A 15,217-nucleotide genomic window follows, 5' to 3' on the forward strand; every position below is an offset into this window, starting at 1 on the left:
CGACCTGCCTCTCTTTTTTAAACCAGTGAGGTGTGCTTCCTACCTGAGCAGGTGAATGCACATAAAGTGTCTGACCCTGATGGTCTTCCTGACCGAGTGCTCAGGGTCTGCACAGAACAGCTGGCTGATGTCTTCACACACATTTTCAAGCTCTACTTGGTCCCCACCTACTTCAATTTATATATTTATATTTATATTTAAATTCATAAATAAAGTTCCATTTGCACTTCTGGTTAGATGCTGGTTAGATCTCATTAGCCGCGTTTTCACTGTTGGGCTAAAAGTGTGCATGCTACTGCAAGCCAGGGTCAGTCTGGTTTCCACTGTTGGGCTTCCTCGGGGTCAACGGCCAGGGTGTTTTTGCCCGATGAAAACCTTGGGCCAAAGCGTGGCCAACTGGGGCTCGATGAGTTTAGGTTAGACAAGGTTATGAATAAATGTGGGGTTTCTCTGCGTCTCAAGAGCATCAGTGCCTCGGATCATTTCATAAATATTTCATACTTCATCAACGATTCATCAAGTGAACGGTAAATTCAGTATATCTTAAACAGTTCTGTTTATACTGCTTAGTGGCCAACGAGCATATAAACAAAATGATAATGTATAAGCTACGAGCCGGCTAGCACAGGATCTGGGGAAAATGTAACTTATTTATTTTAAATTAACTAAATTTAACTTAACTTAAAATACACGACCCAAGACAATGCTTCTTTATAAATGCAACACAAATTTATTGATCTACTTTTAAGGTTACATGGAACTACTCTAACGAACACACATACAGTTACACCTGATAAATGAATTCATTATGATCAATGTATCTCTTCTTATTGTACAACATAGATGCTTTTGGATTTAAATCTTTAATGAAGCATGCAAACAAACGGCTGCTTTAATCATGTTTATTTTGTTATCTCGCTGGTTCCAGTGACTTTATTATTATTAGTTTTCTGATAACGTCTTTGTTGGTGAAATGATGGAGTTGCGTGACATTCCAGAGAGACGTGTAAAGGGCAGGTTTTAATGAAGCGCTGTAGAGCTTCTGACCCGACGGTGGAAGCACAGCGTGATTTTGGGCTTGGTGCTACAGGTTCGAGGCTATTAACCCCTCCGGCCCTTTTTAAAGTGCTGACCCTGTGCTTACTCTGAACAATGGCAAAGTTGAATTTAATCTATTCTAATCACTGGTATGTAACCTTTTTTTCTATTTTTATTTTATTTTTTGTAACTGTTCACAACTGCTTTCAATTTAATGTTAATACTTTCATAAAATGCAAAATGTCTAATTAAAGGGCACCAACCACACAAAATCAAATCAAACACACTATACCAACATAAATATGTGAGCACCATCACCCTAGAATGATAAAAATCCACCCACTCCTTATTTTGTAATCCTCATTAAATCAAATCAGTCTCATTAGACCAGCTGTTCTGATTCTCTGAGCAGTGTGATGTCACATTGTTTAGGCTCCACCCATGGCCGATGACTGACAGTCCAGCATTACCATAGTGTCTGCTCTCAAATAACTTCTTGTATCCAACATAAACATAAAAAGCCACATCCCACAAAGTTTCTCTCCACAAACATTACATCACCAAAACAAACACGCCCCTGCCCCAAAAGCTTCTTGCCTCTATTTTGATAGCTCCGCCCCACACATACGCAACCCACGCAATGATTAGTTCTGTGAAACAAAGCAACACCCATGTTACACCATGTCTACACCGGACATAAACTGCATGCAAAGATAATATAGAACTTCACAATAATCAGTATGCTGTCTACAGTACACCGTAGATATATATATATATACACCTATCTATGGTCTACACTGGATGCAGCGCGGTACAACACTACAAATCCCTGACAGAAAACTGCTGCTGCATTCAGCTGTTGCAGCTCATCGCTTAAAATCAAATCATTTTCAATTTCAGCTAAGAAACACCCAATCTATACAGACCATATCATCTCTAACACTCCGTGCGTCTGATGTAGACACGGTGTAACTCACATATTGAGAAGAAACAAAGCAACCTCCAAAGTTCTCTCCAGTTCTCTCCACCAACATTTACACGTGTCCTACTCCTTGCCTTAAGCCTTCTTTTGTTCCACAGATGTTTTCCTCTTTTGTTTTTTTATGCGCCTTCTCTATCTTTCTGTTGCTCATCTCAGCTAATGTCCATCCTGTAGACTGAACGCTCTAGTATACAGAAATTTGTAGTGATGTGCAGACCAGAATCCATTTAAGCACAAATACACAGTCATGACTTCTATTTTAGACAGTATGCTCAGTTTTAGACAAAAGATGAAATAGGAATTATGTGACAGAAATAAAAAGATGAAAGAATCAGGATAAATTGTACATAAATCATGAGAAGTGTAAATTATTTGATTAAATGAACAACTTATTTGTTTTTCTGTTTTGAAGACCAAATTGTGGAAAATTATCCAAAGGTGTTCAGACACTCTTCCCCTCTTTTTTGTTTTTGTTTTATCAAGACATTGTGACTTTATTAAATAGTTTTATTCTATCTTCTCTCTTTCTCTCAATGTAGTTTAATCAACTGTGATTTGACAGATGTATTTGTTACTACAATTTTAAAATGTCTTGAAGTAAATCTTGATTTATGAACAGTTTTCTTGATTTGTTACATTTAAACTTTGTTTTTACATTTTTAATGTTATTGTAAAGTGGTTCTATAGTTGATCCTGTATCTTAATTACATTACAAATCACAAACCTTTTTTTTTGGTCTGACTAAAGATTCTTCAGACTTGAAATGTAAATAGTATCCTCAAATCCTATTTTTGTTTTTGTTTTAGTTTATGGCTGTGTAATTAATCATTTGCTTATATTGTTTTCAGGTTTTGGCAACATTTTATTATTGGACTGTATGATCTTTACTCATGATTAATTTAACTCACACATGAACATAACGTGTCTGATTCATTCATTTGTAAGTCACTTTGGATAAAAGCATCTGCTAAATGACTAAATGTAATGTAAATGTAAGGTTTTGAAAATGTTACTTTTTTAAAATTTTTATTATTGCACTGTATGATGTTAACACATGATTAATTTAAGTCACACATGAACATAACGTGTCTGATTCATTGTGTTTTCTCTTTCTGTCTTCAGTCTGTGTGATTGCAGTATTACAGAGAAACAGTGTCTCATCCTGACTTCAGCTCTGAAATCAAACCCATCACACCTGAGAGAACTGATCCTGAGCTGGAATGAACTACTAGGAGACTCTGGAGTGAAAAACCTCAGTGATCTACTGATGAAACACACAATTCAAGCTGGAGAAACTAGAGTTAGTATCATTATTTCTCTACAGCAGTTACAGTGAAATTGATTTATCAGGGTACATAATTTATTTCCAAAAATGAATGTACCCTTGTGATCTTTAATGAAAATAACTATCACTTTCTCTCACAAACACATCTCTTCTCTCGTCTGATGATGTGAAGGCGGGAAAACCTGTCAGTCACATGAGATCACAGCAATAGCAAACAATTATCAGCTTTTCATCAAAAATAAATTCCTGACCTGGAGTTAAAAAAAAAAAAACCTGTTTCACTCAGACATGCATCACAATAAGAACAAAATATGATCACAAAAATTACCTGTTGACTGTAAACTCCAATCTTAAAATGTCTTGAAGTAAATCTTGATTTATGAACAGTTTTCTTGATTTGTTACATTTAAACTATGTTTTTAAATCACACATGAACATAACGTGTCTGATTCCTTGTGTTTTCTCTTTCTGTCTTCAGTCTGTATGGATGCAGTATTACAGAGAAACAGTGTCTCATCCTGACTTCAGCTCTGAAATCAAACCCATCACACCTGAGAGAACTGAACCTGAGCTGGAGTAAACTAGGAGACTCTGGAGTGAAAAACCTCAGTGATCTACTGATGAACACACAATTCAAGCTGGAGAAACTACAGTTAGTATCATTAATCTCACTGTAACTGCTGTAGAGTATAAAGATTACTGTTTACTTTCAGAAAGTCACCATGAAATTAAAGTTGACAGTTATTATTTTCTATGGAATATTGCAGTGCTGAAATGATTTATATGTGCACATAATGTGTTTCTAATCCTGATCTTTCATCTAAATAACTTTTCTTCTCCTCACAACTGTCATGAATCCTGTCCGTGGTCTTCCGTCCGCTCTCCACCAGAGGTCCCCCTCCTATTATACTGACTCACACTACACAGACTGTTGTGTGTCACCCCGGACTAAATTTCCCATGATCCATTGCACTGATTAACCATAATTGAAGGCGATTCATCTGTGATTATGAATGTGATATTGCATATCTTGACAGTGAACTATGGTTCTGTGTATTAAATGCTGCTCCATCTGAAATCACATCAAATCACAATCAGGACCCCCCCCCCCCATCTGAAGGATGCCCCTTAAAAATATGATTAAAAGCCACCTTGCCTCACAGTGCCACAACAAAGCTTTATACTTTAAATAATAGTGTAAGTATTAAAATAACAAACACAAATGGGGCAAAAATGTGTTTTAAGTTTATGAATATTTTGAGTCTCCCCTCCCTCGCCTCACAGTGCTTTGATCCAAATGCCTGCTTTCTTCTTTTACAACACACACACACACACACACACACATATACATATACACAAACACACACACACACACAAGTCCGGTGAGAGAAAACAAAGTCAATAGTTGACAAAAAGGGTTGCCAGGTTTTCAAAACAAAATCTGCCTGCTCAAAACTACCCCAAACTAACCATGTCTCGAGGGGGTCCCTTGTTAAAAATCATGTGCCGGGGCTAAAATACACATTACTGGGGTCACTTCAACCCAAGGCAACAGTGACAAAGTTTCCCAATTCCATGAGAAAACTGCAGACTTGGCAACACTGTGATGAAAGTAATGTCTACAGCGGACACAAGCGCTGTCTCCTGCTGAACTAATAATAGTAAGACCTTCCTCTGTGTATACAGTTCTTCACAAGTACAATTCTAGCTGCCCCCCCACCAATGTTAGACGAAATTTACGCCCCTGAATGTGATTTATCGTGAAGCCCTATATTCAGAGGAACACATCAGTTTTTCAGCCTGGTTCTCTTCTGAAAACCTGGAGGTTTGGTTTGGTCCTCACATGGCACCCATCAAACATAACAATAAAACATAAATTAATAATAGTGATGATGATGCTATTGCACTTTTAGTTTTTATTTTTAATAAAATAATAAACTAAATAATAAAGTGTGATTAATACTGTTTTATTTTAAAGGGGTGTTTGTTTTCTAGGCTTGATTGTGTTTATGGGGTGCAGTCTAACATGTGTTCATGCTTTGTTTATTAAAAAACACATTATTTTTCACATAATTTACCTTTATTCCACACCGCTCTGTCCCTTCTCTCACAAATGCCTTGATTATTTCCTTATTTTATGAAGCCTCTCCCTCAGAAATAGGGCTATGCGATTAATCGAAATCGAATCAAAATCGCGATTTGAGACATTGCGATTTGCAAATCACAAAAGCCTGCGATGTGGATGCAATATTATGCTGTTCCAGAACATATGCATGACTGCCAGCCTTGAGTGGCAGTCTTACTAACCAATAGAGTGAGCAGACCTCCGTTCTCCCCAATCAGCTCTGCTCTAGACAACTGCGTAAACACCTACCATAAAAAAAATACAGACAGCGGGAGAGAGACAGAGTTGGATTATGGCGTCTACAGGGTCAGATCGATAGTTAGGCAAATTAAAACTAAATAAAAACGTTATGTAACTTAAGCTTCAAAACGACAGACAACGAACAAAAAAGGTAATTTGCAAAAGCTGCATCACAATGCATATCAAGAGCATCCATTATTGAATGTTTCGTTATTCCCAATTCAGAAGACCGGGCACACAGCCTGTGTCTCTGAATGCTTCTCATATTCGCTTCTCTCTGCCCCACGCGGTGCGAATCCCGCGTCACGGACGAGCCGTTCACACTTGCCGCACTCACACAGCCTGTTTCGTAACGCTCGGTAATATTCGTGCGTGGCTCTGCAGCGCAAATCTCCACGAGCGCATCTGGCAGTATGGATGAGGCTTGACGCACGCACGCAACCTGAGTCGACTCGCGCCTGGCTCCGCGTTTAAAACAAATTTAAATTCAGTCTAACTGCTTGCTAATTTCACTTGGATGAAATGAAACATTCAACACATTTTACACTTGTTCTTAAAATCCCAAATACAATGTAACATATGTAAAACTTTAATACTTGACTAAAGAAATACAGTTCTTTATTTTGTTACGTCCTGTGACGTAGTTTGTACTGTTCTGGGGTCAGTCAAGAGCTTGTTTGTTCTCAGTCGTCTTTTCTCTCCTGTGCTGTGCTGATAGGAGCTGATTACTGACACCTGATACTCGTGATGACCAATCAACTCATTCACTGGCTCCTCCAGAGAGGAACCAGCTATAAAAGCCACCAAGAAAGCACAGTTGGGGGAGAGAGGAAAGGAGAAAGTTTGAGCCATCTCCCTCTCCCTGCATGGACCCTCTCTGCAGCCCCAGACTAGTGTTGTGGTTTTGGTACTGTTGTTAGTTGATGCCTAATGCCAATTTTGTGCTAGAGTTTCAGTTTGTGTACTGTTGCTTTGCTGCCCCCACTTAAACTGTTGAACTCCACTCAATATTGCTAATACTTCTGTAGTCCTGTCTTCAATATTTAAGTTGTCTACTTTATAACTTGTAGGGAGGAGGGTGCCTATTTCTTTTAACTCCTTTTCTCCTGTTTTTTTGGAAAAGTTAGGTAGTTAAGGAAGTATATTGTCTTTTTGTTATTTATTTTGTCCCTGTGCTAGGTAAGTTAGTTTCAAAATGGAGTAAGCTGCTGTTCTTGTTTGTTATTTTGGCTATGCCCCCTCCTGAAGCCTGTTTGCTTTGTTCTTGCTACTCCTGCATGTGTTAAAGAAATATAATAAATCAAATTATAGTGGATCCTTTAGTGGTTGGCAGTGTTCTTCAGAGCTGGGACTGGGATGAGAGGCTCCATGTGGATTTCCCTTTTCTTTGTTACGTATTCCTCCATTCCCCTAGACTAATTAAAGAGTGGGAACGTAACAATTGGGGGCTCGTCCTATGCATGTTCGGGTTACAACTATTGTGAATCTTCTGGAATTGGGTAAGTTTTGTTTGGCTGCTTCGAACTTTGATGGGTGAGGAAGTTCCATTGTGTTTTTGAGAAAAAAAATGGAATTTGATTTAGTAAAGTTCTCACTGTCTCCGTCAATAGAGGAGTTTAATCGGTGTAGAAAGAAAGATCTGTTAGAGCTAGCTGACTTTTACAACATAACACTAACTTCTAGAAGTGCAAAGAAAAGTGTGATAAAGGATGAGTTATATCGTAAATTGGTAGAGGTGGGTACTTTCACAGAAAGAACTGTAGAGCAGGGGATAGAAGCTGTAACTGATATGGAAGCGCCGTCTGATATTTCAGGTTCAGTCAGTAGTAGTGAGAAAGTATCTTCACTGGATCCTAAAATCACACTGCGGTTAAAAGAGCTTGAATTAGAACTAAAAAAGCAAGAGTATGAGACTCAACGCCTTCGTTTGAGAGCTCTTGAAATTAAAGCAGATCGTGATATTAAACTGCGTGAGCTTGAGACACGATCTTTATATGATAGGCCGGTTCCTAAACCACGTTCCTATCCTGATTCTTTAACTCCTAAAGCTGATCTAGATATTGGTAAATATGTCAAGTTAGTGCCACCCTTTCGTGAGACAGAGGTAGACTCTTACTTTATTGCCTTTGAGCGTGTCGCGACTAAATTGAGTTGGCCAAAGGATATGTGGGCTTTGCTGCTTCAGTGTAACCTCGTTGGCAAAGCACAAGAGGTGTGTGCGGCTTTGCCAATTGAGGCGTCATTGGACTATGACACTGTGAAAGCAGCTGTTTTGAGAGCATATGAATTGGTGCCTGAGGCATATAGGCAGAAATTTAGAGCATGTTCAAAGCAAGCCAAACAAACTTACGTCGAATTTGCTAGGGGAAAAAAGACCCTCTTTGAGAAGTGGTGTTTTGCAAACAAAATTACCACTTTCGAAGAGTTACGAGAATTGGTCTTATTGGAAGACTTTAAATCATGCGTGCCGGAAAGTGTTGTGGTTCATTTAAAATGAACAAAAAGTGACAAAGCTCTCGGATGCGGCAGTACTTGCAGATGAATTCACACTTACACATCGGACGGTTTTTTTTTCTGGTCGTCAGACGAAAACAGTTTTATCTGCAGAGTCTGTAGCTCAAGATGTAACTCGCGGAGAAGGCCATAAAATCAGTGGCAGAACTAAATCCGTTGCAAGAAATACAGCTGAAAGGAGAGTTTGCTTTTATTGTCTTGATCCTGGACATTTGATCAATGATTGTCGAGCTTGGAAACAGAGAAAAAAAAGCAACTGAAAAGCCTAGGCATGTAGCATTAATACAATCTGCTCCTGATTTGTGTGCCACGGATACCTCGTCTTTTGGACCGTTTCTTCGGCCAGGCTATGTGTCTTTAGCTGGCAGCCCTAATGTTGAGTGCGTGCAAATTTTGAGAGATACGGGATCAGCACAGTCCTTCATTTTAGAGGACGTGCTGCCTTTCTCTGACGCTTCGTATACCGGCGCAAATAGTTTGGTACGTGGAATTGGAATGGGGTGTGTTAGTGTTCCATTGCATGTTGTTAATGTAAAGTCTGACCTGGCTACAGGTAATTTTCAATTGGGTGTGTGTAAGAAACTACCCGTAGACAACGTCAGCTTTATCCTGGGAAATGATCTTGCAGGTGGTAATGTCTTTCCCAGGCCAGTTGTTATAAGTGAGCCAACTGAGTGCGCTTCGTCGGATCTTGCTGAGAAATTTCCTCTTGTGTTTCCAGCATGTGCGGTCACTCGGTCTCAGTCACGAAAGTTTCAAGATACGGTTGATCTTTCAGATTCTTTCATGGCTGAGCAACCCGAGTCAGTAGAGTGCAAGTTGTCTGTTCCATTGGAAATGGTGTCTGAGCATGACCCTCTGCTTGCCGCTGAACTTCCTTCCATGGTGGGTAAGGAACATCTTGCTGCTGTGCAGAAGTCAGATCCTACACTTGCAAAATGCATTAGTTTAGCGGTAGATCATTGCAATCTTGTAACGGCAAGGGTAGGCTACTTTTGGGATGATGGAGTCCTAATGCGCAAATGGGAACCAAGGTCCTCAGAGCAAAAAGATTGGTTGACCATATATCAGGTTGTTGTGCCTGCCAGGTACCGTTCTCAAGTTTTGAAATTGGCACACGAAAATGTTCTTGCAGGGCATCTTGGTGTCAACAAAACATTTCAGCGCATTACAAAGTACTTCTACTGGCCTGGAGTAAAATCTGCTGTGTCTAATTTTTGTCGCTCCTGTGATGTCTGCCAGTGTGCAGGCAAACCAAATCAGACTGTCCCAAAAGCTCCCCTTAATCCAATTCCTGTTATTGGTGAGCCATTTGAAAAGTTGTTGATTGATTGTGTAGGGCCTCTTCCAAAGTCTAAACATGGGCATCAGTACATTTTAACAATGATGTGTACTGCTACTCGTTACCCTGAGGCTGTACCGTTGCGTTCATTAAAGGCACCCGTAGTGTTGAAGGAGATCGTAAAGTTTTGTACAACATTTGGTCTACCCAGACTAATTCAAACTGATCAGGGGACGAACTTCACCTCAAAAGTTTTTGGGCAGATGTTGAAAGAGTTGGGTATAGCACACCAACTGTCTAGCGCCTATCACCCTGAGTCACAGGGGGGCGATAGAGCGTTTTCATCAAACCATGAAGTCCATGATCCGCACTTACTGTGTCGAGACTGGAAGAGACTGGATGGATGGCTTACCGCTACTTATGTTTGCTGTGAGGGAGTCGGTTCAGGAGTCCTTGGGATTTAGTCCTCATGAGCTTGTGTTTGCTCATACCGTTCGTGGGCCTTTGAAGTTGTTAAAAGAACAGTTAACTAGTAAGAGTAGCCCTGCTGTCCCAATTTTAGACTATGTCGCTACTTTCCGCGAACGCTTACAAAAAGCTTGCGAAGTAGCCAAAGTCCACCTAGCCATAGCGCAGTCTAGAATGAAAAGTCACTTTGACAATAAAACAGTACAACGCAGTTTTCAACCAGGTGACTCTGTTCTGGTATTACTTCCTGTTCCTGGCTCAATTTTTGATGCAAAGTTTTCTGGACCGTATGTCATTGAGCAAAAACTTAGTGACACAGACTATGTTGTAAATACTCCCGATCGTCGTCGTAAGAAGAGAGTGTGTCATATTAACTTGCTAAAGCGTTACGTTGCTCGTAACTCTTTTGGGACCTCTCTTCCCTCACCTACACTGAAACCCAGTGTTACAGTAGCTCCTGTTTGCAGTCCTGATGTTGAGGAATTGGTAGCTGAACCTTATTCACCTGGTGTTCGTTTGAATAATTCAGCTATATTAAGTAGTTTGGACTCTTATTTATCTTATTTACCTGAAGACCAGCGTAAGGATGTTAAAATGTTGTTGTGGAAACATCCTGCCCTGTTTTGCTGACGTGCCTGGTAGAACCAGTATATTGTTTCATGACATCAATGTAGGGAATTCTCTTCCAATCAAGCAACATCCATACCGAGTGAATCCGGCAAAGCGAGCGATTATGAAATCAGAGGTAGATTATCTACTTTCAAACGGGCTGGCTGTATCCAGTCAAAGTCCCTGGAGTTCTCCATGCCTACTGGTCCCAAAGTCTGACAACACCTTTCGCTTTTGTACGGATTATAGAAAAGTAAACAGTGTGACAAAACCTGACTCCTTTCCCTTACCACGGATGGAAGACTGCGTGGACAGAGTTGGTGCATCGAAGTTTGTTTCCAAGTTAGACCTGTTAAAAAGTTATTGGCAGGTTCCACTAACTGCACGTGCATGTGAGATCTCTGCATTTGTAACACCTGATGATTTCCTACAGTATAACTGTATGGCTTTTGGGATGCGAAACGCACCTGCCACATTTCAACGTCTAATGCAAAAAGTTTTGCTAGGCCTGCCCAGTTGTGAAGCTTACTTAGATGACATTGTAGTCTATTCAGATGAGTGGGAAGATCACATCTGCAGTTTGGAGAAAACTGTTTACAAGGTTAAGTGATGCTCGGTTAACCCTTAATTTGGCCAAGTGTGAGTTTGCTAAAGGTGTTGTAACTTACCTTGGTAAAAAGGTTGGTCAGGGTTATGTCAAGCCTATTGAAGCAAAAGTGTCTGCCATCATTGAGTTCCCTACACCCAGTACCAAGCGTCAGTTACGCAGATTTTTGGGAATGGCAGGGTACTATAGAGGATTTTGTAAGAACTTTGCAACGATTGTGTCACCCCTCACTGATATGCTTAGCACTTCAAAGAACTTTGTGTGGAGTTCTGATTGTGACCATGCATTTCTTGCTGCCAAAGACCTTCTGTGTTATGGTCCCATTTTATCTGCTCCTAACTTCTCTTCACCTTTCAAGCTACAAGTTGATGCAAGTGCTGTAGGAGCTGGTGCAGTTTTGTTGCAAGAAGACGGGGCAGGAATTGAGCATCCTGTCTGTTATTTTTCCAAGAAGTTTTCAAAGTCTCAACAAAAAACTATAGTACCATCGAGAAGGAAGCTCTGGCACTAGTAATGGCACTTAGGCATTTTGAAGTCTATGTTGGAGGTAGTTGTACCCCTCTTGTTGTTTACACTGACCATAACCCTCTTGTCTTCCTGTCTCGCATGTGCAATTGGAATCAGCGTTTGATGCGGTGGTCACTGTATCTGCAAGAATACAACTTGGACATCAAACACAAGAAAGGCTCTGAGAATGTGGTGGCAGATGCACTTTCCAGAGCCTGTGATGGGGACTAAAGTGTACTGTACATGTAAAGTATTAACTGTTTATAAGCCATGGGTTATAAACTTGGTGATGGGGGTGTTACGTCCTGTGACGTAGTTTGTACTGTTCTGGGGTCAGTCAAGAGCTTGTTTGTTCTCAGTCGTCTTTTCTCTCCTGTGCTGTGCTGATAGGAGCTGATTACTGACACCTGATACTCGTGATGACCAATCAACTCATTCACTGGCTCCTCCAGAGAGGAACCAGCTATAAAAGCCACCAAGAAAGCACAGTTGGGGGAGAGAGGAAAGGAGAAAGTTTGAGCCATCTCCCTCTCCCTGCATGGACCCTCTCTGCAGCCCCAGACTAGTGTTTGTGGTTTTGGTACTGTTGTTAGTTGATGCCTAATGCCAATTTTGTGCTAGAGTTTCAGTTTGTGTACTGTTTGCTTTGCTGCCCCCACTTAAACTTTTGGACTCCACTCAATATTGCTAATACTTCTGTAGTCCTGTCTTCAATATTTAAGTTGTCTACTTTATAACTTGTAGGGAGGAGGGTGCCCGTTTCTTTTAACTCCTTTTCTCCTGTTTTTTGGAAAAAGTTAGGTAGTTAAGGAAGTATATTGTCTTTTTGTTATTTATTTTGTCCCTGTGCTAGGTAAGTTAGTTTCAAAATGGAGTAAGCTGCTGTTTTGTTTGTTATTTTGGCTATGCCCCCTCCTGAAGCCTGTTTGCTTTGTTCTTGCTACTCCTGCATGTGTTAAAGAAATATAATAAATCAAATTATAGTGGATCCTTTAGTGGTTGGCAGTGTTCTTCAGAGCTGGGACTGGGATGAGAGGCTCCATGTGGATTTCCCTTTTCTTTGTTACGTATTCCTCCATTCCCCTAGACTCCACCTGGTTCTTCAAACTAACAATTTATAAAAAAAAAAATTAACAAATCTTTCCAGTTATTAAATTCAGTAATTAAGTTAATTCTATAAAAACAATAATACCATCAAAATAATGTATTCTGAAAAAAAAAAAAAATATATATATATATATATAAATATATACACACACACACTGTAGAACCCCTCCCAAAATAAAATTGAAAATTTATTGGATTTCAGGGATATAATGGGACTTGTATTGGTTTTAATGTAAACTATAATGGTCTCTATTTGATGGATTCTATTGGTGGCATGTAATATTGCAGATGCCAACCAATAGAACAACAGTAATTCCTACTGGAATAATGCCAAAAACAAAGAGGAATTTTGTAATGGTTTAATGGAAACTGTAAAAATGTATGCTTTTTTCAGCAGGGTAATGATACTCATACTGTGCATATTGATAATATTGAGCCTGAAGCTTGACTTTACAAATTTAAAATCGCAAATCAATTCGCAATCACAACATCTGTCAAAAAAAAACGCAATTAGATATTTTCCCCATATCGCACAGCCCTACTCAGAAATACACAATGGGCTGAGATTGGTCAGCTGGCTCAGTGTATTGTGATTGGCTAAACCGCTAAGTGTGCGTCTGAACATCCCGCCCCGGTGGGTGAATGAACAGCGCTCTCTTCCACCCTCAATACCCATGACTGAAGTGCCCTTGAGCAAGGCACTGAACTCCCAGTTGCTCCCCGGGTTTCGGCACCAGTGTAACAATATAAAAACTCCATAGTCACGGGAAGAAGGAGGCGGGAACCGGCGAACACTCAAATAAATCTTTAATAACCAAAATAAACATAAAACGGCGCGACTGCCCCTCACGGTCGACTGCCGCGCACAAACAAAAACCAAACCACAAAATAAAGCCCAGGCCTGGTCCTCTCTCCCTTCACTGTCGTCGCTCCTCTTTTGTATCCTCCCAATCTCCTCCCTGGGACTCGAGACCGGTGAGTGGAGCAGGTGTCGCTCCTTTCCCAATCACTCCACCGGCCTCGCTCCGTTCCCAGGGCTCTCGGCCCCGCCCCACTCGTCACACACATGATTCAAAACTACAAATAATACAGTTGAACTATAGTCACTTTAGTAAAACCATGGTTCATTTTCATAAGGGACTGACACTGAAAGGCTGTTGCACGCATAAAATGCAACCTTTTAATTCTGACAGTGTATGATTTCTATTAACACTACAGAATAGAACATGATCAATATTATCTTTCAACGTTCAATTTAAATAAATGTAATTGCACAAACTATGTAGGCTAGAATTTAAATTTGTTTATTGTGAAATAACTCAAACATATATATTTGTCCTCATTTGTAAGTCACTTAAGCTAACTGAGACTTGTTATAGCACTTGTGTATCATTGTTCTTTTGTTGATTTTGATTGCTTCCATTGTCTTCATTTGTAAGTCACTTTGGATAAAAGCATCTGCTAAATGACTAAATGTAATGTAAATGTAAGGTTTTGGAAATGTTACTTTTTTAAATTTATTACAATTTATGGTGTTAACACGATGAATTACTTACACCACACATGAACATAACGTGTCTGATTCATTGTGTGTTTTCTCTTTCTGTCTTCAGTCTGTGTGATTGCAGTATTACAGAGAAACAGTGTCTCATCCTGACTTCAGCTCTGAAATCAAACCCATCACACCTGAGAGAACTGGACCTGAGCTGGAATCAAATAAAAAACACAGGAGTGAATCACTTATGTGACGTACTGAAGGATTCACACTGTAAACTGGAGAGATTGAGGTCAGTAACATTCACATACAAGAATCAAAATGATGAAAATCACTTTGTTTAACTCTTATGTGCTGTTCAAGGTCTTTTGAGACCCCAAATGATGTTTGCTGAAATAATTTAAAATAAAAAAGTTCCCTTTATCTAAATTTCATGAGACTTTGTACGGTTGTCAACACTTGGTAGCTCTACAAATAGAAAATTAAATTGGATTGATATCTGGTTGTGTGTTAGTGTGAAAAAAGTCACTCTCTGGAGACCCACATTGAAATGAATGTGGGTCCCCCCAAAAAAACAAACACAGACATTAATGGGAGATTTATGTTGATTTTGTTGTTACATAATTAGTCAAAAATGTCTGAAGAGGTGACACCCAGCACTTTTAATTTACTTTTATAAATATAAAAAAATATCACAAATCCTTAAAAAAAAAAAAAAAAACAAACAAAAAAAAATATATATATATATATATATATATATATATATATATATATATATATATATATATAATATATATAATTTATTTAATTTTTGTTACAAAATGTATTTTGTTCTCTGTGTTCTCCACGTTTTTGAACATAGACTTGAAAATGCACTTTCCAAACTAACATTTTTATAATTAACCCCTTAACTGTCACTCACGTTTTTGAACATAGACTTGAAAATGCACTTTCCAAA

At 39.4% G+C, this 15,217-nt stretch overlaps 2 protein-coding genes across 2 annotated transcripts in view; one reads left to right on the plus strand and one right to left on the minus strand.

Moving 5' to 3' along the window:
* Positions 1 to 15,217, minus strand: part of LOC109084161 (NACHT, LRR and PYD domains-containing protein 12-like) — a 941,455-nt gene that overhangs the window by 664,041 nt on the left and 262,197 nt on the right.
* Positions 1 to 15,217, plus strand: part of LOC109070050 (NACHT, LRR and PYD domains-containing protein 12-like) — a 29,082-nt gene that overhangs the window by 11,717 nt on the left and 2,148 nt on the right. The window contains 4 exon segments of the mRNA XM_042749118.1: positions 3,143 to 3,293; positions 3,295 to 3,320; positions 3,784 to 3,957; positions 14,378 to 14,551. Of these exon segments, the coding sequence (XP_042605052.1) occupies positions 3,143 to 3,293; positions 3,295 to 3,320; positions 3,784 to 3,957; positions 14,378 to 14,551 (525 nt within the window).

Source organism: Cyprinus carpio, chromosome B22 (genome assembly GCF_018340385.1).
Source record: "Cyprinus carpio isolate SPL01 chromosome B22, ASM1834038v1, whole genome shotgun sequence".
In the NCBI taxonomy this organism is placed as follows: Eukaryota; Metazoa; Chordata; class Actinopteri; order Cypriniformes; family Cyprinidae; genus Cyprinus; species Cyprinus carpio.